The sequence below is a fragment of the Cenococcum geophilum genome, assembly GCF_001692895.1.
Source record: "Cenococcum geophilum 1.58 unplaced genomic scaffold K441scaffold_4, whole genome shotgun sequence".
Lineage (NCBI taxonomy): Eukaryota > Fungi > Ascomycota > Dothideomycetes > Gloniales > Gloniaceae > Cenococcum > Cenococcum geophilum.
Window position 1 is genome coordinate 2,356,430 of NW_027137562.1, and position 25,443 is coordinate 2,381,872.

The following is a 25,443-nucleotide window of genomic DNA, read 5'->3' on the forward strand; positions in this document are numbered from 1 at the left end:
TACTTTTCACAGTACCTAAATTGTCGGATCTGTAATTCATGGTTGAGACGGACACTATATTAGCGGAAACGCACCACTTGTATGAACCTAGATATTGTGACTAGAAGCTCATCCTATGCAGGGATGCGCATAACTATCACGCTTGGAGAGCTTTATCGTTGATGCAACACACGTACTCTCACTGGCGAGAGCTCGATTATCTATATTATACACCCCCCCCCCTAACACGCAGTATTCAAGTTGAGAGAGGGAAGATGGAGACGACAGAGGGGGAAGGAGGCTTGTCGCGTCAATCGCGTCGGGAACGCGTCAAGACAGCTAAGGCCTTTGAACACGATAGTTACGAGAGCAATATAGAAGATACGGTTCACGTGGCAGCAGTAGCCCCTGGGGCACCACGATCAAAGCGTATGGGGAAAAAACTACGTCCTAAGGATCAGATAGGGTCAACAAGAAACCGCATAATGGCTAAAAAGAGAGTAGAGCAATCGGCAATAACAGCTACCACGGCAAACTAAGTAATAACTAAGAAGATAAATACAATAAGCATGCAGATTAAGGTGCTAACTAACCTAGTTATATCACTACTAGGGGTAATAAAGGAATAGAAAGAGGCATAAGCAAACTAAATTAAAGCCCTTACCGAAATATTTATAGAGTAGATTAACGCGCTTAGAGTAGAGGTTATAGAAAAGATGGAGGTAATCTAAACCCAATTGTCTAATATTTAAACACTACTAAGCGCGGATCCGTTATACGCGGAGGTTGCCTATACGCCACTAAATAGTTAACTAAGCAACCTAACGTCCTTCCTGTTAAGGAATACTATGCCATTAACTATCACTAATACGCTATACTGCATAGTTAATATATTTAGAGTTAAAGAAGAAAATAAGAATAAAGCATAACTAGGGGTAATTAGGTAAGTAATTAAAAATAGTATATATATAACGGAAGGCTATAAGAGCTAGCGCTATGTAGTAGTAATTAAAGACCTTAGGAACCCCGTATGTATTAGGATAACTTATAGGAATAAAGTTAAGCTCTAATATATAAAAGAAGCGGCCTAAAAGACCTTAGTATTTAGTATTTGGGTACTATAAGACTAGCTCTACCTAGTAAAAATTAACAACGCTAACTAAACAGTAGTTCTTAACTAGAAAGGAAAGATTTAAAATAAAGTAGTAAAGGTGCTAGGAAAAGAGAATAATATATATATAGCCCAGATAGGATGGCTTAGTAAAAAAAATATAGGAAAAGTATATGGATTAATAGTTATATATATTACTAAAAGTAGTAAGGCAGTATAGTTACTACAGAATTAATACTTTTATATTATAGGGGAATTAGCCTATATTAGAACCTATAAACCTAAAAGCGGTTTAATATAATGCTACTAGTGTTAGACACTAGGACATAAAGCATTTACATACATAAGACCGCAAGTATGTACTAGATACGCTTAAGAAGAATATTATTATAATAACTATTAAGGATAGATTCTAAAGTGTATACCTTGCGGAGGACCATATAAATTATTTAGTAAAAATTGTTAAGTGCTTTATCCTACCCGCTATATATAAGACACTTTAGGTACTTTAACTAAATATTTAAAAGTAGAGTATAGTATAGTAGAGCCTAATAAATAATAAATAACTAAAAGACTTTAGAGTGTTAGCAATATTAGAGCTATATATATAGAAAACGGATAATATAGTTATAATAGTCCCTATAGGACACCTAAATTAAACTAAGGTAATACCTACGGCCTAGCGTAAAGAGAGGTGGGCGGTACGGAGTATGCTATGGATTTAAAAAGATATTAAGGCCGTATAGGTGCCAGTATAATCGGCAGACCTTACTGCGGCGGTGCTACGCCTTCCTAATAGATTAGTACTGGTAATATCGGTATATATTAAGGGAAAGAATATAGAAGCACTATAGGATATAACTAGTAAACTATGTTAACTAATCTAAGAAATATAGAATAAGATAGGTATATAAACCAATATAATACTTATAGGAGACTTTAATCGGCATAATTAGCTATAGGGAGGAAATAACGTCTTGCCGGCAAGATAGGGAGAAGCTAACCCAATTATTAATCTTATAGAAGATTACTCCCTATATAGCCTGCTACCTAAGGGTATAAAAATATAGCAAAATGGCAACTATAAGATAACGATTAACCTAATCCTAGCATTAGATAAGCTAGCATCTATAATAGTAAAGTGCACTATATATAAGACAGAACATAAATCTAATTATAGGGCAATTAAGACGACATTTAATATTATAGTCCCTAAACGCGCTATAGAATAGATAATGCTTTTTAAAAATATACTATAGAATAAAATTAGGAATAGGATTACTACCACCCTCTATATTATTCTAGTGGGTGGTAAAGTGTAGTAGCAAACAGACTAGCTTATAGAGGTAGTGCTAGAGGCAGTTTATATATTAACTCCGAAATCTAGACCGTTACTATATATAAAAAGGTAGTAGATAATAGACTTTATAAAGCTTTACCGGGTATATACTTACTAGAGAAACTGGGTAAAGAACTAATGCTAAGTGGGCTAGATAGTACCAGAACTAAAGCAATAAGTAAAGGAGGCCTTAAAGGAATACCACGATGTAATATAGAAATAGAAAAGGACATATTAGAACGACTTCCTGGCCAATAATATAAACATTTAGTAAGTAGCAAAATACCTTAACCTAAGCGGCAACTTAGTGTTTAATAAAATACCACAATTAGTAAGAACAAATAGATCTACTATAGAAGGTAAAGATAAGTAAGCAGTGGAGCTATTAACTACGTTCTTTCCCCCGCTACTAGTAGGAATAGAGAATAAGGGTCCGCGGCCTTAATAAACGCCAACACTAATGCCGCGTCTTATAATGGAAGAGGTGGAACGGAAGATATTTACGGTAAAGCCTTAGAAAGCGCTAGGGGACGACGGCCTACTAGCGATAGTATAGAGGCAGATATGGCCAGTAATAAAAGATAGGGTCCTACTCCTCTTTCAAACCTTACTAGATAAGGGCGACCTTCCTAACTAATAGAGAAATGCTAAGATTATACCACTTAAGAAGCCGAATAAAGGAGACTATATAAAGGTAAGGGCATAGAGGCCTATCTCTCTGCTATTTACGTTAGGCAAGGTGCTAAAGTCTATAATTACTAAGAGAATATCGCACGTAGTAAAGACCTTTAGACTACTACCTATAAATTACTTTAGGGTAAGAAAGAAGCGCTCTACTAAATAGGCGCTGCTGCTACTGTAAGAATATATCTACAACGCGTAGAGGTCTAAGAAGGTGCTTAGTCTTATTAGCTTTAATATAAAGGGTGTATATAACGGAGTATATAAAGAGAGGCTACTATAGAGGCTTATAGCAAGAGGTATACCGCTAGTGCTAGTGCGGTAAATTAATGCATTCTGCTCTAATTGTATAGCGACTATCTTAGTTAACGGCTATACCTCTAACTAGCAATAGTTACTACAAGTAGGACTATCGTAAGGATTGCCGCTTTCGCTAATACTATTCCTCTTTTTTAACGCTAATCTAGTCTAGTACCGGCTTAATATAAATAGAGGCTTAATAGCGTTTATGGATAACTATAATGTATAGGTTATAGGATTATTGGCAGCAGCAAACTACGAAGGTATTTAGGCTATTATTAATAGAGTAATAAACTGGGAGAAATAAAGCGGCGCAACGTTTAAAGGTGAAAAGACTATGCTAGTGTACTTTATAAGAAACGCGGACCGGACTAATACTACCCTATTTATAATTAAAGGAAAAACAGTTACACTAAAGCATATAGCTAAGATCCTAGGGGTAGTTATAGATGTAGAGCTTCGGTATAAGCAATATATTATAAAAGTAGCCACTAAGGGCCTTATCGCAGCTATAGCACTAAAGAGACTCTAGATAGTATCCCCTTTAACTATAAGATAACTGTTTAGGGCAACGGTAGCGCTAGCGGTAGACTACGCCTTAAATATCTAAATACACGCCTATAGGGGTTCCGCTATAGCCGCAATAAATAAGGTATAAAAAATTAGAGCGTAGGCAATTATAGGAACTTTCCGTATAGTAGCTACGGTTATTAGGGAGGCCGAAGTAAGTATACGGTTAGTACGCAAGCGGCATTTAGAGAGGGCTACTAAGTTATAGGTTAACCTTAATACGCTATATAAGACGAACCCGCTCTTAAGGCTCTATATAAAGGTGCTTTAGAGGTTCACGTCCCTACTATAGAAGATAGCCTATATATATTAATATACACTAACAGATAAGATAGAGGTTATTTAGCCCTACGTGGTACTACTATAGGAGGACTAACTACCTATAAGCATTAACCTAGATAAAGATAGGGCAACTAAAGCCGCTAACTCCACCTAAGGTATACAGATCGCAATAAGCTCGTCTAGGAGGAGAGGCATAGTGGGGATAGGAGGTATCGTCTATAATACCCTTAGTAATACGCTAAATAGGGAAGCTATTATATACTTAATTACACTAGAATTAAGAGTAGAATAGAACCTATATATAGCTAAACTGGCGGCAATATTAATAGCGATAAGGTGCTTACCGCTAGATCTATAGGGGAGATAGATTACTATATTCACTAGTAATTAGGTAGTACTACTGGCAATTAGATAACCTAAGTAATAATCTAGCCAAATGAGTATTACACAGATCTATAACATAGCCCGCACGTTAAGGTAAAGAAGTAACCGTTTTCTTATTATATAGGTCCCTTAAGGGGAGTTTAAACTAGGCAAGAAGGCAAAAATAGTAGCACAGTAAGCTACTATATAAGGACGCCTACCGTAAGAATAATAATACTAGGCTAAGGCTATAACAATAAACACCACAAGAATAAAATAGTGGGGTAGGAAAACACTACCGGAAGAAGTAGGAAGGTATTTAAGAAAAATGGACATAGCACTACTAGGTAAACATACCTATAGGCTATATAACTCCCTTAAGCAAGAAGAGGTAAATATATTGGCTTAGTTATGGATAGGAATAATATAACTTAATAGGTATTTATACCATATTAGAGCGGCAGAATTAGATTAATATAATTACGGATAGGTAAGAGAAATAGTTAAATACTTCCTCTTTAGGTGTATAAAATGGATATTATATTAAGAGCAAATGCTGCAGCAAACAGATATAAGAAGAGGCAGCTTATCCTTCTATCTTAGGGGGAAGGCGTTAACCAACTCTAGACAGTGGACACTAAACGTGGACGTGGTCTAAGCAATAGTAAAATACGTAATAGCCACCAGACAACTTAAGGCAGAATTAAATTAATAACCCATCCACCACAGTTAGAAACTCCCCCCCCTCCTCTACACTTTAACCAACCTATACTATGCACCCTTATGCCACCAGCAGATCTCGCTTTAATTACCAAAGATAGGACACTAAACACTTAAAGGAACAGCCCCCTAAGACTACCTGCTACTAACTATTTACGAGATCTTGTAGAATAAGGTATAAGTAATACTAGGGAATATAAAATAAGGTATATATATAGGCTTATACGAGAATATAGCGAGACTAAAGGAAGCGTAATTATGTAATATAGTACTAGTGCCCTTTAGGCTTAGTGCCTCCGGGCGGAATAAACTTTATTATTATCACGCTTAGACTAAGTTAAAAAAAATTAACACCATTTATAACTATAAAAAGTTACTATTTATAATATATTGCCCCTTACTAATAGTATTAGTTTAAAGAAAACTTATATACCTAGATATATAATCGCGTACCCGGAGGCCGGGCGGCTCGGAATTGGAGTCTTTATATAATCATAATCACCAATTTTGGGCGATTATAATGATTATATGCATCCCTGATCCCATGCTCAAAAGGCTGTTGAGGGTTTATTGCTTTGGTGCTTTCTATTGGGGATAAGGCAGATCCCCACTTTGCTCTTCCTTTGAGTCGATTCCGTTACCGGTTTCAACATCCGACTCTTTCCCGGTGCTCGCCAACGCTCGCTTTGCTTCGACAGTTCGTTTGCGCACTAGCCAATAAAGCATGGTCAAGACGGTGAGAGGAACTGAGACAGCAAAAAGCACCCAAAGCTGCGGAGAAGCGGCTAGGGAGTGCGTCGGGGTCAGGTATAATAACTGGGTCCCAAACAGCGTCTGCTCACCACCCGATTAGCAATTTTGAGAAGAATCCTCAAAGGAACTCGAGACATCTTACACAGACAAAGGTAGTTGGCAAATACACCAGCATGACGACAGTGATTACGCGAACGGTTGACGAATCCTTCACCGATGCGCGGGTCATTGCACATATAGACTCATTCTGAGCATGCGAGGTTGTCGTCAAGTCGAAGAGGTGGCCGCTCTGTTGCATTGCGATGTGCTGGTTCTTGAGTGCAAGCACATCAGACAACAGTTGTGCGATACTGGTCGTTTTGACAAGCAGGAGGCGCGCGTTGCGAGTGTAAGAGGCCGTTTGGCGAATCAGGTTCCGGAGAATGCAGGCTGTTTCAGATTTTGCATCCGAGCCTATGTTTTTCTCCGTGAAAAGAATCGTGCTGAAGTATGAGAGGTTTCCAAGCGTCTCGGTGTAGGAATGGAATATGGGCGGGAGAGGCAGGAGACGGCTTTCGATGAAGCGGACTCGGGTGAGTGTGTCAAGCCCTGCGCAGAATGAAGCTCCCATGACTTCCCTCGACTGCCCTTCCCGTAAGCATCGCAATAAAACACTCGGTTCAGGTCATTCAAGCTTACGATAGACAAAAGTTCCTCCTCATAATGCTCCATGTAGTCTCTCCAATTGGCGAAATAAGCTGATATGAGCATGATATGTTGCTGAAGCGGTTGCGCCACGAGTTCTTGAGCTCTCCCATCCATTGACAGAGCGTCTTTTAAGCGTACGCCTGCAACAGACTTGTACTTTGGATGTAGGAGTATCCAACATGAATGCTTCGATTGGTGGTCGATGCCCTGGTACACTGCGGTCTGCCTGATTGACCAAGGCTCACCTGAAGGCCTACCTCGTCGCTCGGGATATTTAAACGTATAGCTGATCTCTTTGCAAAGGATTTAGCACGGTTTGTCCGAATAGGGATACTTGCCAATACCGCACCATCGCGATTGAGCGAAGTCTTCCAGGACCAGTGTCCACAAAAGGCTTCCTCTGTGGGGGCTTCCCTATATCTAAATGATCGTATCACTTCTATAAATTCTTCCTGAACACATTGGTGCTTCAAGATTTCCGACAGCATCTTGTTTGAAACATCAAGTGGTTCCCATGNACTTGACTGGCATATCGAGCTGCAAGTACAGTAAGTATTTATGCTTAAGCCTTACAGTCAATGTGTAATGAAACATACAAAACTCGAAGGCTGTAGATTTTGCTGCTCTCATCATTGATGTAATCCTGGAGCTGTTTCAACGATGAGAAAGTATACTGTGATAGGGGTGTTCGATCTGGAAACTATTAACGGTGATGAATAGTAACCGAACCGTTCCATACTTTGCCCGGCAATGCTCCGTGGGCGGACATGGATCAAATCCACCAATTCGCCCTCCCCAGGCTCAATGAAACATTGATGAGAGTTTAACGAATCAAGGTCTAGAGTGTTCCCTGCTTCATATTTTGGCTGGGTAGAACAGTGAAGCAACTGGTGAGTTTTCAACTGAGTTTCAAGTGCCATGAGTAGAGGCCCGTCTTCGTGTCCGGCAGATTTGCAGGACTAGCGTAAACAGCAAGCAGATTGTCTTCTGAATTGCACAAATTCAACTCATCGTAAATCGACAAGGCTAGGAGGCGCACCCGGAGGAGAGCTAATCAATGCTTGCTTTTTAACTACACGGATTTGTCCAAGCCCCACAAGGCTCTGTTTAGAGTACAGCTGCCCCGCATCCTGCAAGTTTGGCTTACGTGCAGTAGATTTGCCTACTTTCTTTTTTCAGACTCGTCGCTTCTAGCAGGGCGGCACCACTTCAAAATCAGTCGCAGTTGCCGTCCACTATTTTTCTTTAACAGTTCTACGTAAGTTAGATGATTATTTAACGAGCAAAACAAGTTACACACAGAATTGAAAGCTTCTCCTCACCTAAGTTGGCTCTATGTTTTTAGCAGTTAGAATACTGCATCTAGACTTTATTTTTGGAAGGGTAGGCCTCAAGATTTACTTACTGCCGTTAATTTCTTGGGCGAATTCCACGAGATAACGTCGTTCGCAAGCTTGAACAGCTCTATTCAGCTTTGCGGTTTGCTTGACCAATATCACTAGAACACTCACGGTGACTTGGAATTCTGCCTCGCTCTTTGAAGGAAAGGTTTGCTTCAAAAGATTCGTGATTTTCTCGAGCTTGTAGTAACGGCCTTCGGCGGTTTGAGGGATCCATTGACCAGAACCGTTGCTTGATGTGCTGGTAGTAGACATGTGGTAAACTGAAATGTAGACGTTTAAAAAATATCGATCAGGATTTACCTTTACTTAGGTTGTGATGTAGCGGAACTGCGTCGCTGTATGCATATAAATTATATCTTCCTAATAGCAGTCCCTATGGATTGCAGGTCTCCCAAGTCTCCCATCTTCTGTATGCAGAAAGTACTGCCCACAGACACGTCGTGCAGCAGGCAATTAATGTCATATGCTAGACTTCCCCCTGTTCAGAGGTGTAGTACCACTCACGTGAATTCCCACCCATCCGTTTTCGCCGGAAACAGAAATAGCGCGAAAAGCGCACTGAGCTGGCACGCACCGGGAGGACTCTCAGTCTTGTTGAACCTAGTCAGCTGAATTTGCCTAATTTTGCCTGAATTCGCCTCGTGTCCAGCACATCTACTCACCTCTCATATTGAACCAGCGTATTCATCAGGCAAATGGTCACAGGAAGGATTACGTCTTTGCTTGGGGTTGAAATGCTGCGATGTATCTGTGAGCTGGATGGGTGGAGGACAGATCGGGTTATGTGCTATAGAAGTTGCCAGGCAAATATCAGTGGCAGAACAACTAACCGTATTTAAGAGAATGCACCATGGAATCTCGAATCACTGTGTGCTGCCGCGGCCACTTTTCTTCAGTGTTACTAAATACCCTTGACGAACTTTAATCCCTTGCTTCTCTGAAGCTTAATTTTACATCAAAGGGAAATACCACAAATCTCAAGTAAATACGACGTTTATCGTATGTCGTAAGATAGGTGCTGCGGGATAAATATCGTAATCGGAAGCTTCGCTGTAAAACTTTTGGACGATTTCATGTGGGATAAACCATTGCTAGAAATATTATTGCAAGATACCATTAGCAATTGAAACAGGCATATCGATTGAGATAGCAATTAGAAGTTCGGCACCTCGTGCACGGTCCCACCTCGTGCACGAAGTGGCCCGAACGTCTATGCTACAGTATCGATCCCGGTATCAACAACCAAACCATGCTAGCCATGCTAACCCAAGCCACACTGCGCTTACGGGCCCAAAGTTTGCTTTCAGACAGGAGCAATCTACAGTAAAGACGAGTTGCCGGGCTTGCCTGCAGTAAAAAGAAGGAACGGTACGTCCCGACATAAGATCTTCACCCCGCACCTAAACGAGTCACCCAAGCGAGCCACCTAAAATTGCACTAAAATTAGCCAGTTTTATATACTAATAGGTTTACTACCACTTAATAAATATTTATATAATTTAATATTTAAGTATTTAAATTGATAATTTATAATACTATGGGGGGGTATCCATGTTGCTGCAGATCAACAGTTAGAGTGCCTACTAAGAGCTATGGATATCTGGGGCCTCAAGCTAGCCACCCCCCCAGGAGCAATTACATGGCAACGAGGCACCGCCAGAAGCACAATTGACCTCACATTTATGGACGAAGGCCTATACCAGAGACTCGAAAGGTGCAACCCCGAAGAAGAATAGGCACTTACCCTAGACCATATCCCTATCTAGATATAGCTAGACCTAGATACCAAAGCGCAACTAAATAGAAAAAGATACGCAATAAGGAAGCTTAAGATAGATAGTTTCCTTAATGCAGTCAAACAATAACTTTAAAACCTAGAAGAAATCCACCCAATACCAAACGAGCGAGGCTTATTGGCTACCCCTAAGGAAATTGACCAAAGACTAGAAAGGATCCAGGCAGCAATTAAAAATGGGCTAAAAGAGCACTGCCCGATCTCAAAACTAGGCCCCTACGCGTGACACGTATGGTCTATATAATACGCAGTTCTAGTTACTAGCCAACGATAAGTAAGAAGAAAATATATAAGCAGCCACAACCCTAAAGATAAGAGACGATATAAAGACACAAGAAACTAGCTAAAGAATACCCTAAAAAAAGAAGCAAGGAATAACTGGAGACGGTTTATAAATAAGTATACTTTTAACCCGAGCCTCCCCTATAATAAGGGCCTTTAGGCTATAGTAAAATAGGTAAAAAAAAAGGCAGGGCGCTTAGCAGAAGACCTATACCTACCACCCCTATAAAGAGCAGGAGAATTATAGGCTATAAATAACAATAATAAGAAGGTAAAGATCCTTATAGAAAGGTTCTTCCCCTAACTGGCTCTAGTAGACCTTAGTAATATTACGGGCAAAACACCGGTAACTTGCCTATGGGTTAACAGCGACATAATAATAGAGGAAATAGCTAGAACTATTAGCCGCCTTTTAAATAATATAGCATTAGGACTAGATAGGATTCTAAATAAGGCCCTAAAAACCTATAGGCCACTTATAATACCTTAGCTTGCAGATATAGCTAGAGCATGCTTTGCTATAGGCTACTACCCGTAACTCGGAAGATCTATAACAACGGTTATCCTATAAAAAGAAGGTAAAGCAGATTACTTAATCCCAGGAAGCTACCGCCCTATTGCCTTAGAAAACACCCTTAGTAAGATCTTAGAAAGGGTAATAGCGGAACGCATAGCAGACACGGCAGAGGAACACGCCCTACTACTATAAAGCCAAATAGGGGCAAGAAAGAACCGCTTAACACTATTAGTACTTACGCTACTCGCTACCACCATTAAATCTATATAGGCGATGCGAAAGGACTTTATAGTATTAATGCTTAGCCTAAATATTAGTGGTGCCTACAATAATATACCCTATAAGCATCTCCTGTATATCTTTAGGGTAAAGGGCTTTTTAGAATAGATTATATAATTTGTCTAAGGGTTTATAGGCCAAAAAGAAATATTACTAGTCTTTAGCGGATACCAGAGCCCCCCTATTACAGTTATAACAGGAATACTATAAGGATTACCCCTCTTACCTATACTCTTCCTTTTCTTTATAAGCAACCTACTTAACTCCTTTAAGGAAGGGGCGACCTAGGGGATAGGCTTTGTTAATAATACAAACTTAATTATATACGGGCCAATAGCCGCAGAGAATTGCAGAACACTAGAGAAAGCCTATAACACTTATATAGAATAGGTAAAACGTTATAGAGTCTAATTCTTACTAGAGAAATACTAGCTAATCCATTTTATAAGAAAACGCAACTAATCTGCAGATCTCTAGCATATAATTCACATCTAAGGCTTTAGGGGTTAACTAGTTCAGGGCCTAAGGGTATTAGGAGTATAGGTAGACAGTAAGCTCTGGTAGAGCGTATATGCGGCGTAAGTAGCCCGTAAAGGCTAAGCACAGTTTATCGCTTTATCCAGGATTATTAATTCCACATAGGGTCTATGCTTTTAGAGGTTACGCCTACTATATATAGCAGTCGTCCGGCTAACCATAACATATAGATCCAGTATTTGGGCCATTAGAGAAACTAAGAAGGGCCCCCCTAAATTACTCCTTAAACCACTTTAAAAGGTCTAGATAGCCTACCTTTAGAATATTATAGGCGGGTACAAGCGAACGGCTATAGTACTGCTTAAGAAGGAATCTAATATTCCCCCCCTACAGTTATATATTAAAGCCGCTGCAATATAAAGGACGCAAAATAAACGCAACTCTAATATTATAAAGTATATTAAGACACGCCTAAGTAAACTATAGAGGGACCTTAGGGTGCCCTATAGGAGAACAAACCAATAACCCTAAAGTAGGGAAGAGATATTAGAGAAACAGGTAAAGAAAGCAAAAGAAGAATAGTGCCGCTTTAGGGCCCAGGCCTATATAGAGGAGGAAGGGAGACGCGTAAGAGGTTAGTAAAGACAGTAAAACAAAGAAAGGAGCTAAAGTAGAATACGCAAGAACGCCGGGAAACCATCTACCGTAATATAATACTGGTTGGACCAACGCTAGAGAGGCGAATAGGAGTTAAAGGTACAGAGGCTAACTCAGGCAAGACGAACCTAAGCTATAGCATAGTTAATGCTATAGGGGGTAAATACCTAAGGGCTCCGAGAAGGCCTAATAAAGGCAGAAAATATAATAGCAATACTCTTAAGAATAGGAATAATAGGACTAAAAGATTGGCTGTACTAGGTAGGTGTCCTAGTAGGTAGCCCGAGATATAAATGTGGCTGGCTAAAATAGACACCAAAATACGTAATACTGCTATGCCCCCTACGCACTAATCGAGAAATAATACTCTTAGTAGCTGGCATAGAGAACTATAATACACTGCTCTTAATATAAAAAGGCCTTAAGGCGGTCACCTAGTGACTTATTAGTTAAAATATACTAAATTAGTTCTGGGTTGCAAGGGAAATAGTAATAGAAGGCAAGGGGGCGAGCAGTAGGTGCCCCCTAGTAACTCTATAGTAGTAAAGTAATAGTTTATAATACTAGCGCGTCCGTAGGCTTATTACGGCAGTAGTAGTTCCTAAGGAGGTTAAACAGTAAGGTAGTAGAGCACTATAGGCGACTTATAGGCGCTAAGTAGGCAAGTCCTAAAAGGCGGGGAGATGGATTACGGGGTTTTCTTATTTTTCTTAAATAGAGTTTTCTCCCTATATATAAATAAGGAGTAGTCCGCGTGGGCCTAATAGGGATCCAAATTGGACATTAAGCAATAAATTATTATTATTATTATTATTAATTTATAATACTAGGGATTTTTCCTGTAGATAGAAGGTAGAAGCCTATATAGACCTAGAAAAGGGACCGAATCGAGAAATAAAATAGAACAAATAATATTTTATAATATTATAATATTAAAAACTTAATTGTTTGACTTTTAAAAAGGTTAAAAAGTTTTAATAGTAAACGTATAACTTTAATAGATAAAAATAAAAATAAAACTTAAGAGCCTCTTATATTAGTAGTATAAATATATAAGCATTTATTATATTTTTATATTTTTATATTAAGTAATAGTGGAGTTATTAATATATAAAGTGAAAGAATATCTTAAAAAAGGAGCTCTTGCTATACCTGGCCTAAAAAGACCAAAACTAACCAAAAGAACCCTAAAAAACACCTAGAGAATCCCCCTAAGATGCATGCATCGCAGGGGAGGCACACGTTAAACAACAGTGGCTCGCACTCGCGCGTAACCGCTAGAACTACGCCTAGTAATAGCCCTCCACAATAAAGACGGGCGAATACTATACTATAAAGCGGAAATACCTCTATTAAGAAGGCATCTAATAAAATATAAAGCCTATTAGACGCGTTTAGTATTTAAAATTGCGGGGGAGTAACTATTAGCTATAACGAACTAATATAGCTAGTAAAATGGCTCTGCTAGTTTAGCGAACCTTAGGCGCCCCTCTAGTAAACCCTTAATTAAATCCTCTAACGGCTAAGCAAAATTAAAAATAAGTATAACCCCCCCTTACCGGCGAACTATACCTAGGCCGCCGTAGCTACGCTTTTATAGTATAGGAAACCTACCCCCCTTAAGTTAATAACTGGGTATATAATTATAATATAACTAAATATAGAACAAGTAGAGGGGCTTAGGAGATAATTAGAAATAGAAGTCCTTATAGAGATATATAAAGAGGTCTATAACACTGTTATAGTCTAATACCTTAAGAGCGGAGATATTAGAGTCACCTTAAAGGACTAATAGGTAAAGGAATGAGCCATAAGGGCAGGGGATAGGCTAGGAGAACGTATTGGCATAAAAGTACTCCATAAGAATTACCTAGTTAAAGTCCTAGCAGTTCCTATAAGCCTTAGGGTAGTGTCACGGGACTCACACGCTCTCACGTCCCTGCGCGTTTTGACGTTCTTGACCCGTGCTCTACGTAGCCGAAATAAGTGTCGGTTTGGGGCACGTGCGCATCCACCAAAATCATTGCTTCACGATCGTTTACAACACCACAATACAGCCAAATCAATTCAATATCGAGTTATCTGCCCGTCAGCCCTAATGCACTTATGCAGGCGCTTCGTGTACCAGCTGTACATCTCTGCAATCTTCTCCTGATCCACTTAGTTCTCCCAAACATCTATAAAACGCTCCAATGCTATATCCTCCTCTTCCACGCGCTTTAAATGGAACTTCTTCTTAACAGGATAGGCTAAGGACTCTATAATTAATAGATCTGGTAATAAACCAGGCAATATTAAAAGCTTTAAGTCCCATTCCTTTGCCCAGGCTAAAGACTCCCTTAATTTATGCGCTGAATCTGCATCCTGACATAAAGTAATTCCCTTAATATTAAACTTTAAAAGAAGCCATGGCAACACCTGCTCGGTATAGACTTTTAAGTTTATTTTGCCTACTTGGTTATCTACCTTATATAAGAAGAACTTCTTCCAGGTCCTGCCAATAACAATAAAAACATTAAACAGTTTAAGATGCTTTTTCTCTTGGGCCTTCTCCTTTTTATCCTTTTTAGTAACTCCCTTCTTCCTATAAATATTCTGTGGTAAATAGCGGTAAAGATTGCCACTCCTTCTTTTAATCCTATGGGTTTCTTCTGTACCTAAACCAAAGTGATATTCATTATAAAAAGCAACATTATTTTAGTCCTTGGGATGGGGTCTTTCTTTTAGCTGTAAATAGCACCAATTCTTCCTTTTATCTGCCTGCTCTGGGTTAAGCCACTTCTCTTCCTCCATCTTTGCATTAATATATCCTTTATCCTTTTTTATAGCTCTTTAAATTGGCTTGTTTCTAAGAGGTTAGTAACCTATTCTCCAAGTTAAAACCATTAGAAGATCTTTGTAATTTAGGGCCTCTTAAATAATAGTCTGCTATAGGGCTGATTTCGAGTCTTAATTGAGATTAGGGTCGTCCAAATATACGGCAATAGCGTAGGTGTCTTCCTTTATAAGGGCTCAATTTCTCCCTCTTATTTCTAGCCTAGAATTATATATGGTTTTGTATTACTTTAAGGCTATAATACGTTGCTAAGAGCGCTCAGTAATTCCAGTAGCCTGCTATATAATAGCTAGAGGAATGGCCTTGCCCAGCAATTGGCCATAGATTTTGGCGTAGAGAACTCCTATACGTGGAGGAGTCTTTAGATGCTTATTTTCCCCAGCATTATGGTACAATTCTGGGGGTGGGGTAAAGTGTTTTGCCCGCATCTTTCGGGATACAGGCTCCTTAGTGACTCGGGCCATGATTGGTAATTGTACCGAACGAATTTGGGTGCGAAATAGTGGTGTCGTGAGGTTTGTTATAATTGTGAGGCATGCTTAGGGGCTTTGTTTGGGTGGGGCGTGCACATGCCCCAAACCGACACTTATTTCGGCTACGTAGAGCCGTGCTCACGTTCGTCCCGAGACACCTACGCACGTTCCCCTACAACCCCTATTTATACCCAACCTGGCACACGAAGAATCTTCTTCTTCATCTAAATGTCTTTGTATCAACCACGCATAGTTACGCGTACGTAGCCTTCTTCAATTACTACCCTGTTTAGTACATTGTATTCCAGCTCGTGCCCACTTCCGTAACAGGTAGAAAAGGAACGCTAGGCGGACAATATAGTAATTATATAGGAGATAGTAAGACAAACGGAACGCCTTATACTAGGACTTAAAATCACCTAAATCTAATGGCTTTAACAGGAAAATACAAACTAAGTATATAATAAGAATAATAAGAGGATATAAAGGTCGCCGGAGACTCGCTAGGGAGACGCTAGACGAACGCATAGCTCCCTTATTGTCAGCACATATACACCAGGAATGCAAAAACTTTTTATCTAAAAAGGAATAATTATAAATGGCCTTATATACAACACAAGGCTCTATAACTATAGACTACGCCTAGAATAATACTATTGCTGTGTATAATAGGGATATACCTAGTCTATATACGCAGTATAGGTATACTGCGGCCACTATACAGGCCCCTATAATATAAGATATTGCTTAAATTAAGACTAAACAAAATGCGTAAACTGCTACTAAAGCACATATAAGGCGTAGGAGAGAGAAAACTGCATTAAATATAGGAGACGGAAGGTAAGGGCTTAACAGCTGCGGGAATAACTACACGCTAGGTTATATAAATAGAAATAATAGGTAATAAGCTAGGGGGACGTAGGCGCCTTCCTAGCGTTTCCTATCTTTAATACTAGAGGGCTAGGCTAGCTATCCCAAGCCTTAATAGGCTAGAAGCGACGCTGTGTAATATTACTAGACTAATTAGGGACATAAGGGTTATAGGGGACATAAGGGAGAGGACGCCCTATAGGAAGACCCCTATAGACAGCGATAGTAGGCTTAAGACTAGGATAATTAAGAATTAGACTTAATACGGCAAATATAATATTTGCAGCCGACCTATAAAGGGTATATAGCTAACTAGTAAGAATAGGGGAAGAACTAGTAATAATAACAGATTTAGATATAGAAGCGCTAATCGGAACATAAAATATAGGAATAGAAAGCTCTATATAAAATAAGTAGTAACTAGGGTATAGATATAAGAGATAAAAGCTCTAAATATCCTAGAGAAANTNGAAATAGAAGAAGTAAGGAANNAAGGAGAGTTAAAGGACCCTNNCTNGGGGTCCGCCACCTATCTATTATATAGTATAACTACGGCAACATAAACCACCGCCTTGTAAGGCCCCTACTAAATAGTCTAGACCTAGAGAAATACTATATCCTTAATATATAAAAACCGTATTATAATACCTTTATATAATTAATATACTGCCCCTAAGGATTCTAGCTCCTATATAAACCAAAAGCAGCTATACGCGTATACTTTATAATTAGTAAGGCTATTAGCCTATCCTTATAATTATAGCAGGCAGTTAACCTAGATATTGCAGTTATAATAATCCAAATATATAGGGGACCGGTATAAATTATTAATATATATAACCCTAGGATTAAAGGGGTCCTATAAATAGAGAATATTATATTAGTAATAAGCTTACTAGAAACCAAAGGTATAGAGTCTATCCTACTAGGAGATATAAACCTCTACTACCCGTAGTAGGGGGGTATCTATATTACTGCAGATTAATAGTTAGAGTGCCTACTAAGAGCTATAGATATCTAGGGCCTTAAGCTAGCCACCCCCCTAGGAGTAATTATATAGTAATAAGGCACCGCTAGAAGTATAATTAACCTTATATTTATAGACGAAGGCCTATACTAGAGACTTAAAAGGTATAACCCTAAAGAAGAATAGGTACTTACCCTAGACTATATCCCTATCTAGATATAGCTAGACCTAGATACTAAAGCATAACTAAATAGAAAAAGATATATAATAAGGAAGCTTAAGATAAACAGTTTCCTTAATATAGTTAAATAATAACTTTAAAACCTAGAAGAAATCTACCTAATACTAAATAAGTGAGGCTTATTGGCCACCCCTAAGGAAATTAACTAAAGACTAGAAAGGATTTAGGCAGTAATTAAAAATAGGCTAGAAGAGCACTACCCGATCTTAAAACCGGGCCCCTATACGCAATACGTATAGTCTACATAATACACAGTTTTAGTTGCTAGCTAACGATAAGCAAGAAGGAAATATATAAGCAGCTATAACCCTAAAAATGAGAGACAATATAAAGACACAAGAAACCAGCTAAAGAATACCCTAAAAAAAGAAGTAAGGAATAACTAGAGATGGTTTATAAATAAGCATACTTCTAACCTAAGCCTCCCCTATAATAAGGGCCTTTAGGCTATAGCGAAATAGGTAAAGAAAAAGGTAGGGTGTTTAGTAGAAGACCTATACCTACTACCCCTATAAAGAGTAGGAGAATTATAGGCTATAAATAATAATAATAAGAAGGTAAAGATCCTTATAGAAAGGTTCTTCCCCTAATTGGCTCTAGTAGACCTTAGTAATATTACAGGCGAAATACTAGTAACTCGCCTATAGGTTAACAGCGATATAATAATAGAGGAAATGGCTAGAACTATTAGCCGCCTTTTAAATAATATAGTACTAGGACTAGATAGGATTCCAAATAAGGCCCTAAAAACCTATGGGCTACTTATAGCACCTTAGCTTATAGATATAGCCAAAGTATACTTTATTATAGGCTACTACCCGCGACTTAGAAGATCTATAACGACGGTTGTCCTATAAAAAGAAGGTAAAGTAAATTACTTAATCCCAGGAAGCTACTACCCTATTGCCTTAGAAAATACCCTTAGCAAGATCTTAAAAAGGGTAATAGCGGAACGCATAGTAGACACGGTAGAGGAATATGCCCTACTACTATAAAGCTAAATAGGGGCAAGAAAGAACCGCTTAACACTATTAGCACTTACGCTACTTACTACCACTATTAAATCTATATGGGCGATACGAAAGGACTTTATAGTATTAATGCTTAGCCTAGACATTAGTGGTACCTATAATAATATACCCTATAAGCGTCTCCTACATATCCTTAGGGTAAAGGGCTTTCTAAAATGGATTATATAATTTATCTAAGGGTTTATAGGCCAGAAAGAAATATCACTAGTCTTTAGTAAATACTAGAGCCCCCCTATTACAGTTATAATAGGAATACCATAAGGATTACCCCTCTCGCCTATACTCTTCCTTTTCTTTATAAGCAACCTACTTAACTCCTTTAAGGAAGGGGCAACCTAGGGGATAGGCTTCGTTGACAATATAAACCTAATTATATACGGGCCAACAGCTATAGAAAATTGTAAAACACTAGAGAAAGCCTATAACACTTATATAGAATAGGCAAAACATTATAGAGTCTAATTCTTACTAGAGAAATACCAGCTAATCTATTTTATAAGAAAACGCAACTAATTTGTAGATCTCTAGCATATAATTTACATCTAAGGCTTTAGGGGTTAACCAGTTTAGGGCCTAAGGGTATTAGGAGTATAGGTAGATAGTAAGCTCTGGTAGAGCGTATATATAGCGTAAGCGGCCCATAAAGGCTAAGCACAGTTTATCGCTTTATCTAGAATTGTTAATTCTATATAGGGTCTATACTTTTAGAGGTTACGCCTACTATATATAGCAGTCGTCTAGCTAACTATAACATATAGATCCAGTATTTAGGCCATTAGAGAAACTAAGAAGGGCCCTCCTAAATTACTTTTTAAACTACTTCAAAAGGTCTAAATAGCCTACCTTTAAAGTATTATAGGCGGGTATAAGCAAACGGCCACAGCACTACTTAAGAAGGAATCCAATATTCCCCCCCTATAGTTATATATTAAAGCCGCTGTAATATAAAGGACGTAAAATAAACGTAACTCTAATGTTATAAAGTATATTAAGACATGCCTAAGTAAACTATAGAGGGACCCTAGGGTGCCCTATAGGAGAATAAACCAATAACCCTAAAGTAGGGAAGAGATATTAGAGAAACAGGTAAAGAAAGTAAAAGAAGAATAGTGCCGCTTTAGGGCCTAGGCCTATATAGAAGAGAAAGGGAAACGCATAAGAGGTCAGTAAAGATAATAGTAAGATAGAGAAAGGAGCTAAAGTAAAATATATAAGAACGCTAGGAAACCATCTACCGTAATATAATACTAGTTAGACTAACGCTAAAAAGGTAAATAGGAGTTAAAGGTATAGAGGCTAACTTAGGTAAGACGAACCTAAGCTATAGTATAGTTAACGCTATAGGGGGTAAATACCTAAGGGCTCTGAGAAGGCCTAATAAAGGCAGAAAATATAATAGTAACACTTTTAAGAACAGGAATAATAGGACTAAAAGATTGGCTTTACTAGGTGGGTGTTCTAGTAGGTAGCCTAAGATATAAATATAGCTAGCTAAGACAGACACTAAAATATATAATATTACTATACCCCCTACGCACTAATTAAGAAATAATACTCTTAGCAGCTAGTATAGAGAACTATAATACACTACTCTTAATATAAAAAGGCCTTAAGGCGGTTACCTAGTGGCTTATTAGTTAAAATATACTAAATTAGTTCTAGGTTATAAGGGAAATAGTAATAGAAGGCAAGGGGGCAAGTAGTAGGTGCCCCCTAGTAACTCTACAGTAGTAGAGTAATAGTTTGTGATACTAGCGCGTCCGTAGGCTTATTACGGTAGCAGTAGTTCCTAAGGAGGTTAAATAGTAAGGTAGTAGAGCACTATAGGCGACTCGCAGGCGCTAAGTAGGCGAGTCCTAAAAGGCGGGGAGATGGATCACGGGGTTTTCTCATTTTTCTTAAATAGAGTTTTCTCCCCATATATAAATAAGGAGTAGTCCATATAAGCCCAATAGGGATCCGAATTGGACGTTAAGCAATGAATTATTATTATTATTATTAATATATGAAGTGAGTTAATTTTAATATAATTTTGGGTACGTAATATGTCTCACTCCACGTCGCCATAAGGCCAAAAAGACAGACAGTGCTCGCGAATCTGTCGCGACTGTTGCGGGATCTAATATATGTACTCTTACAGGGTAGCTTAATAGGTCCATGCTGTTTTAAATAATAGCCCCACATTTTTGGCGAGAAACATGGCGTGCTATAGTGCTAGGACAAAAGTCTCTGGTCGGGACCCTTTTTACACCAAAACTCACCTAAAGCACTTTAAGATTTTATACCTACCACGATATTTTATTAAGCTAAAATTAAAGCTGTTAGTAGATTTTTACAATAATAACGTAGAATTTTTTTATAAAGCTATAAAGTTAAGTAAAGATTAAAAAAAAACTATATAAATTCGTTTAAAATTTAAGTATATAAACTTTAGAGTATATTTATCTTAATAATAATAATATATTATTAAAATATAAGTAGATAATTTTATTTACAAAGCAAATCTAGAGAATTATTAAATTTTGTAGCATAATTTTTAAAAAATTTTTATTATAAAGGTGTGCTGCGAAGAAGTTGAGTTTTTGTGGGAAATCGCTTCCGACCGGAGACTTATGGCCCATGACTGTAAATGTCACAATATTGATAACCAAAAATCTAGATTAGTGGCTATGTCAACCCCCAAGTATCTGCTTCTTTACTTCGAGGTACCTTCATACGGGCCTTGGAAACCGTACGCAGATCTCGTACGACTTCTTATTCTGTACTCTTTCATTCTATTGGCAAAGCGAGCCATTTACGTTACGATTCAGGGAAAACTTAAAGCTAAAGCAGAAAGGCCTGCTGGATCTTTGCATGCTTTCAATTGCGCAGGAGAAGGTGCTGTACCAGCCACGCCCGAAGGACTGGCCCGGGATGGGTGCCTCTCGTCGACATGCGGTGTGATTCAGTCGGTAGGATAAGAAGTCTTGCAAACTCGAAAGTTGTGTGCTCGAGCAGTAAGACCTTTCTACTCTTTCCCAGCTCCAGCTCTTTCCGCAGTTTACGTGGCTGCGCGATGTGATAGAGGGCGTCCGAGGAGAAGGAAGTGTTGGCGCAGGAGAGGGTGTCCCCGAGGTATCTTGTAGGTGGAATAGGTTAGTGTAAGGGGCCACAAAATCCTTTTACTTGGCCTTGTCTTAGGTGAATAGTGGCTTACTTTTCGTTCTTCAACCGGTGGAGGACAATGCGGTTCTGTAGGAGAAAGTTGTATGCGGCAAATGGAAGGGACCAAGCTACCGTGACAGTGGCTAGCATGGGCATTGGGACACCGATGCCAATTTTATGACATTTATGTTAGAAGCTCGATTAGTCGGTGGGATGTGAGAATGTTGTAAGGGCCGATCAAGTATTGATTTTTACGTAGAAAAATGAGCTATTGATACAGAATGAAATTTGAGAGGGCTGAGGAGGGATGAGACGGGGCATGAGGGCCTCGGAATATACTGCGGAACGGCTGATAAATAGAAGGTGAACCTCCGAACAATTCGATGATGTTATTGATGTCATGGTGCGAATTAGGAAATCGTTCGTGGGTAGACGGGCGTCGGACGAAGAATGCGTAACTACGCCTCAAGCGATGATCTCCTGGTGACGTGCATCGTGAGGTGACAGGGATGGAAAAGAACATCTTTAGGAGGCAAGTTAATAACTAACATTATCCGACGTACTGAGAATGAAGCAAACTTGAAAACGCCGTATCAATGCATTCCCGAAGTCACAAAATAGAAAAGCATGTCAAATCAACATACCCGAAAAGTCAACCCACCAACGCCGCCGCTCGAATGCTAGTTGATCCCCCAATATGAGTGTGTAAAATTTTAAATGCCTAAAATCCCTCCACACACTCCGTTACTACAGCCTCCAACATAACTAACTGGAAAAACCTTGCCACATTCCCGTAGACCTTTAACCTACTTCTAATCTCCTCTCTCTTCTGCGTGCTTACCCACTCGCCTGCACACGCGCAATGCTCCATAAATTCATTCGTACGTAGCCTGCTACACTTCCCACACTTCAAGTCTTGTGTGCACCACTCCACAATCATCTTCTGAACATCTGTGACTAGATGCTCTTCGATGCGCAGCCTGTCATATGGAGTTTGACAGTTTTCGCATTTCCATTTAGGTAGTGGCGGGTTAGGGTTGGCTGAATCAGATGGAGGTGCGGGAGGGGGCAACAGCTCAGCGGCACGGCAGAGATCTAGGTCGCGGACGGCAGTACATTCGTCGCATACCAAGCCCCTTACACACAAACTAGCACTCGGATTGGCAAAGGTAGCCTCTGCGCTGAATTCGCGGATATCGAAGAGTGTGAGAAGTTCTTTTCTTAATAGGCGCGCCTCTAGCGTAATAGTTTTGTCGAGGCTTAGGACCTGAGTAAGGGACTTGACCAACTGGAGGACAGGATTTGTGAGAGGTAGGTGAGAGCCTGGAAGTTGAGGAAACACGTAGTCGGAAGCAAGGTCGGGATGGAGGAGCTCAGTGTGTTGACGGCGGAGGAAGGATGATACCTGTTTGTAAAGTGGCTTTGTGAAAGATTTGGGGAGGAATTGGGTAGCTTCTGTGGGGTCTATAGTAAGGGGTCGTAAGGGCAGTTGGGTTGCTCGTGGGGCTAAGCCGTCGATAGTGGGATGCTTGCGAGCGTGCATGAGATCGATAAATTCGACAACCCAGTCGTGGAAGACCGGTTGAAGGGGCGTTGGGAGAAAGGTAGCTAGCTGCCAGCACATTATAGTGTCAAGGGTCTGGTTCTCAGCCTCAACCACTTGTTGACATCCTTTCCCACCATAGTTGAACTCATCATACCAAGCAAGATAATCCCAGTATTCCTTGATCTCGAGATCTAGAAACTGGAAGAGTGGTTTTGCCTGAACAGTCTTCAGAATGTACTGACTATAGGCGTAGGCATTGCCTACTTCAGCTTTCGTGGTTTGAAGCAAGAGTCGACTTGCGCTTGCAAAGACGATATGTGAGCCGACTCGTCGAAAGTCCGTCATGAGCTGCTGTAATGCCTTGCGGGACATCATCTGCACATAATAATGCAAAGAGCGATCGTAGAGGAAGGATCCTGGGCTCTCGACCCATCGAACCAAATGTTGGACCATCACATCGGCCATATACGAACCCTTTTCAGCTTCATTCCACCACGCTTTTACCATCTCACGGAGTACAGTAATGCCAGCAGATGCAAACGCATTATCCGAGTAGATCACATTAGTTCCATCATTAGTTGCATCATAAGCTGGTGCGGCCGGGTTGAACGAGAACGAGTCTGATCCTTCAGCTTCATTAATGACAGATGAAGATAATATAGTGTTGATGGCGAGGTTCCGTAGGATTAAGTCGATGCACACGGAAGAGTAGGTCCCTGGATTATTGACTGATGGCATTTCGACACCTTCTAGAGGTCCTAAAATATCGTCTTTCTCGTAGCCCGCATGATCCGGCTTCGGTCCGCCAGACCACCACAGAACTACCTTATCTTTCTGCAATCTCCTGGCATACGCGATATCGATGAGAAAGCGGGGATCATTGCTCTCAAGATTACACAAAGGAATATCGCCGTACCTAGCAAGTTCAACTAAGTGCGAAATCCATGAACCCAGATCGAGATAGTGAGTGACAAGTCGTTTCGCAATGAAAGATTGCCATCCAAGGGGAGGTAGCTGCTTGTCTGTTTCATCTGGCCGTAAGGGTAGAATAGGCAACTCTTTTAGGATTGGAATCTCGTGGGAAAGCATCACGTGGTTCTGTGACTGGATTACTAGAATCAGGGGCTTTCCTTCCTCGTTCCTAATCTTCTTGACAGCGTCACCTATCTCGAGATGAGCTTTCCGTTTAGTCGTCACCTGGATAGTCCTAAAATGAATATCATTCTGGTACTCAAAGGATTCCTGCCAGGGGTTGCCGCCAGAGTCTTCCAAGCGCCGGGCGAACATATCCCTGTAGATCCGGTCGACATTCGGCAGACCTTGAGCGTCCTTCGACTTATTAAGGATGATGATGTGCGCGCGGTCCTTGGAAGTTGAAAACAGTGCGAAAATCTGCCGGTCGCCCGTGCTAACATGATAGAGATAGAGATAGCCGAGCGAGGCCTGGTTTAAATATGGCTGTTGTGATGGCACTCGTCGAAGAGCAGAGAGGTCGAATCCTTGCTCAAGGCCTTTCCCTAAAACGCCTTTCTGAGTCTCATCAAACGTGCAAATGCTACCTAGCTCAAGTACCGCTCGAATGTTCAAAGGAACCTGCTTTTCATAGATCCCCTCGACACTTGGGTGATTGAATAATACGGAAAGTTTCTTTGCTTCACTAGAATAAATCTGTTCGGGCATTTGAAGCTTAAAAAGGTGCACGGAGGGGTGACCGTTTGGTAGAGAATGGTTGATGACCTTTTCCACCCTACAGTCATCGATCGACACGTCTGGTAAGTCATCTCCCCTAAGATTGAGATATATCTGGCGAGGTACGATGACCTTCAGAGTGTGAATCTTCTTGTCAATCAAAACAAACGCTCGGACTTCACCAGGTGTTTCTGTTTCTCGAAGCTGTAGCAGCTGCCAGCTGCTTATGAACAGCTCGGCTTGGTTCCTGAAGTAGCTGCCAATAGCATCTGAGGCGTCAGTTTGCTTTTCTCCAAACAGCTGGCGGCGTCGTATCCGGGCCTGTTTTTGGATTTTCCATTTTTGCTTCTGATACCTGAGCCAACCCTTGTAATCTTCGGTGATCGAAGGCATCTTCGCCGGCAGACTCGCGTATGGATCGGTTTGTACTGGTACTGCGGGTTCAGGTGCC

The 25,443-nt window shown here is 40.0% G+C and overlaps 3 protein-coding genes across 3 annotated transcripts; all 3 read right to left on the bottom strand.

Annotated features, from left to right (window-relative positions):
- Positions 1-6,044: 6,044 nt before the first annotated feature.
- K441DRAFT_729710 (uncharacterized protein) lies at positions 6,045-7,467 on the bottom strand (the record flags this gene model as incomplete). Its single annotated transcript, XM_067654200.1, has 5 exons — positions 6,045-6,182; positions 6,247-6,715; positions 6,751-7,078; positions 7,135-7,322; positions 7,382-7,467. Coding segments are annotated over 5 exons (1,209 nt in total), but the record flags the coding sequence as incomplete, so codon positions are not given.
- Positions 7,468-14,298: 6,831 nt separating this feature from the next.
- K441DRAFT_652757 (uncharacterized protein) lies at positions 14,299-14,778 on the bottom strand (the record flags this gene model as incomplete). Its single annotated transcript, XM_067647414.1, has 1 exon — positions 14,299-14,778. A coding segment is annotated over one exon (285 nt), but the record flags the coding sequence as incomplete, so codon positions are not given.
- A 6,575-nt stretch (positions 14,779-21,353) lies between these two features.
- Positions 21,354-22,195, bottom strand: K441DRAFT_212009 (uncharacterized protein). The gene is made up of 2 exons (XM_067640542.1): positions 21,810-22,195; positions 21,354-21,731 (listed from the first exon to the last, which is right to left on the bottom strand). The coding sequence occupies exons 1-2, from the start codon at positions 21,911-21,913 to the stop codon at positions 21,473-21,475; spliced, it is 363 nt and encodes a 120-aa protein (XP_067508809.1). The 5' UTR covers positions 21,914-22,195; the 3' UTR covers positions 21,354-21,472.
- Positions 22,196-25,443: the final 3,248 nt, after the last annotated feature.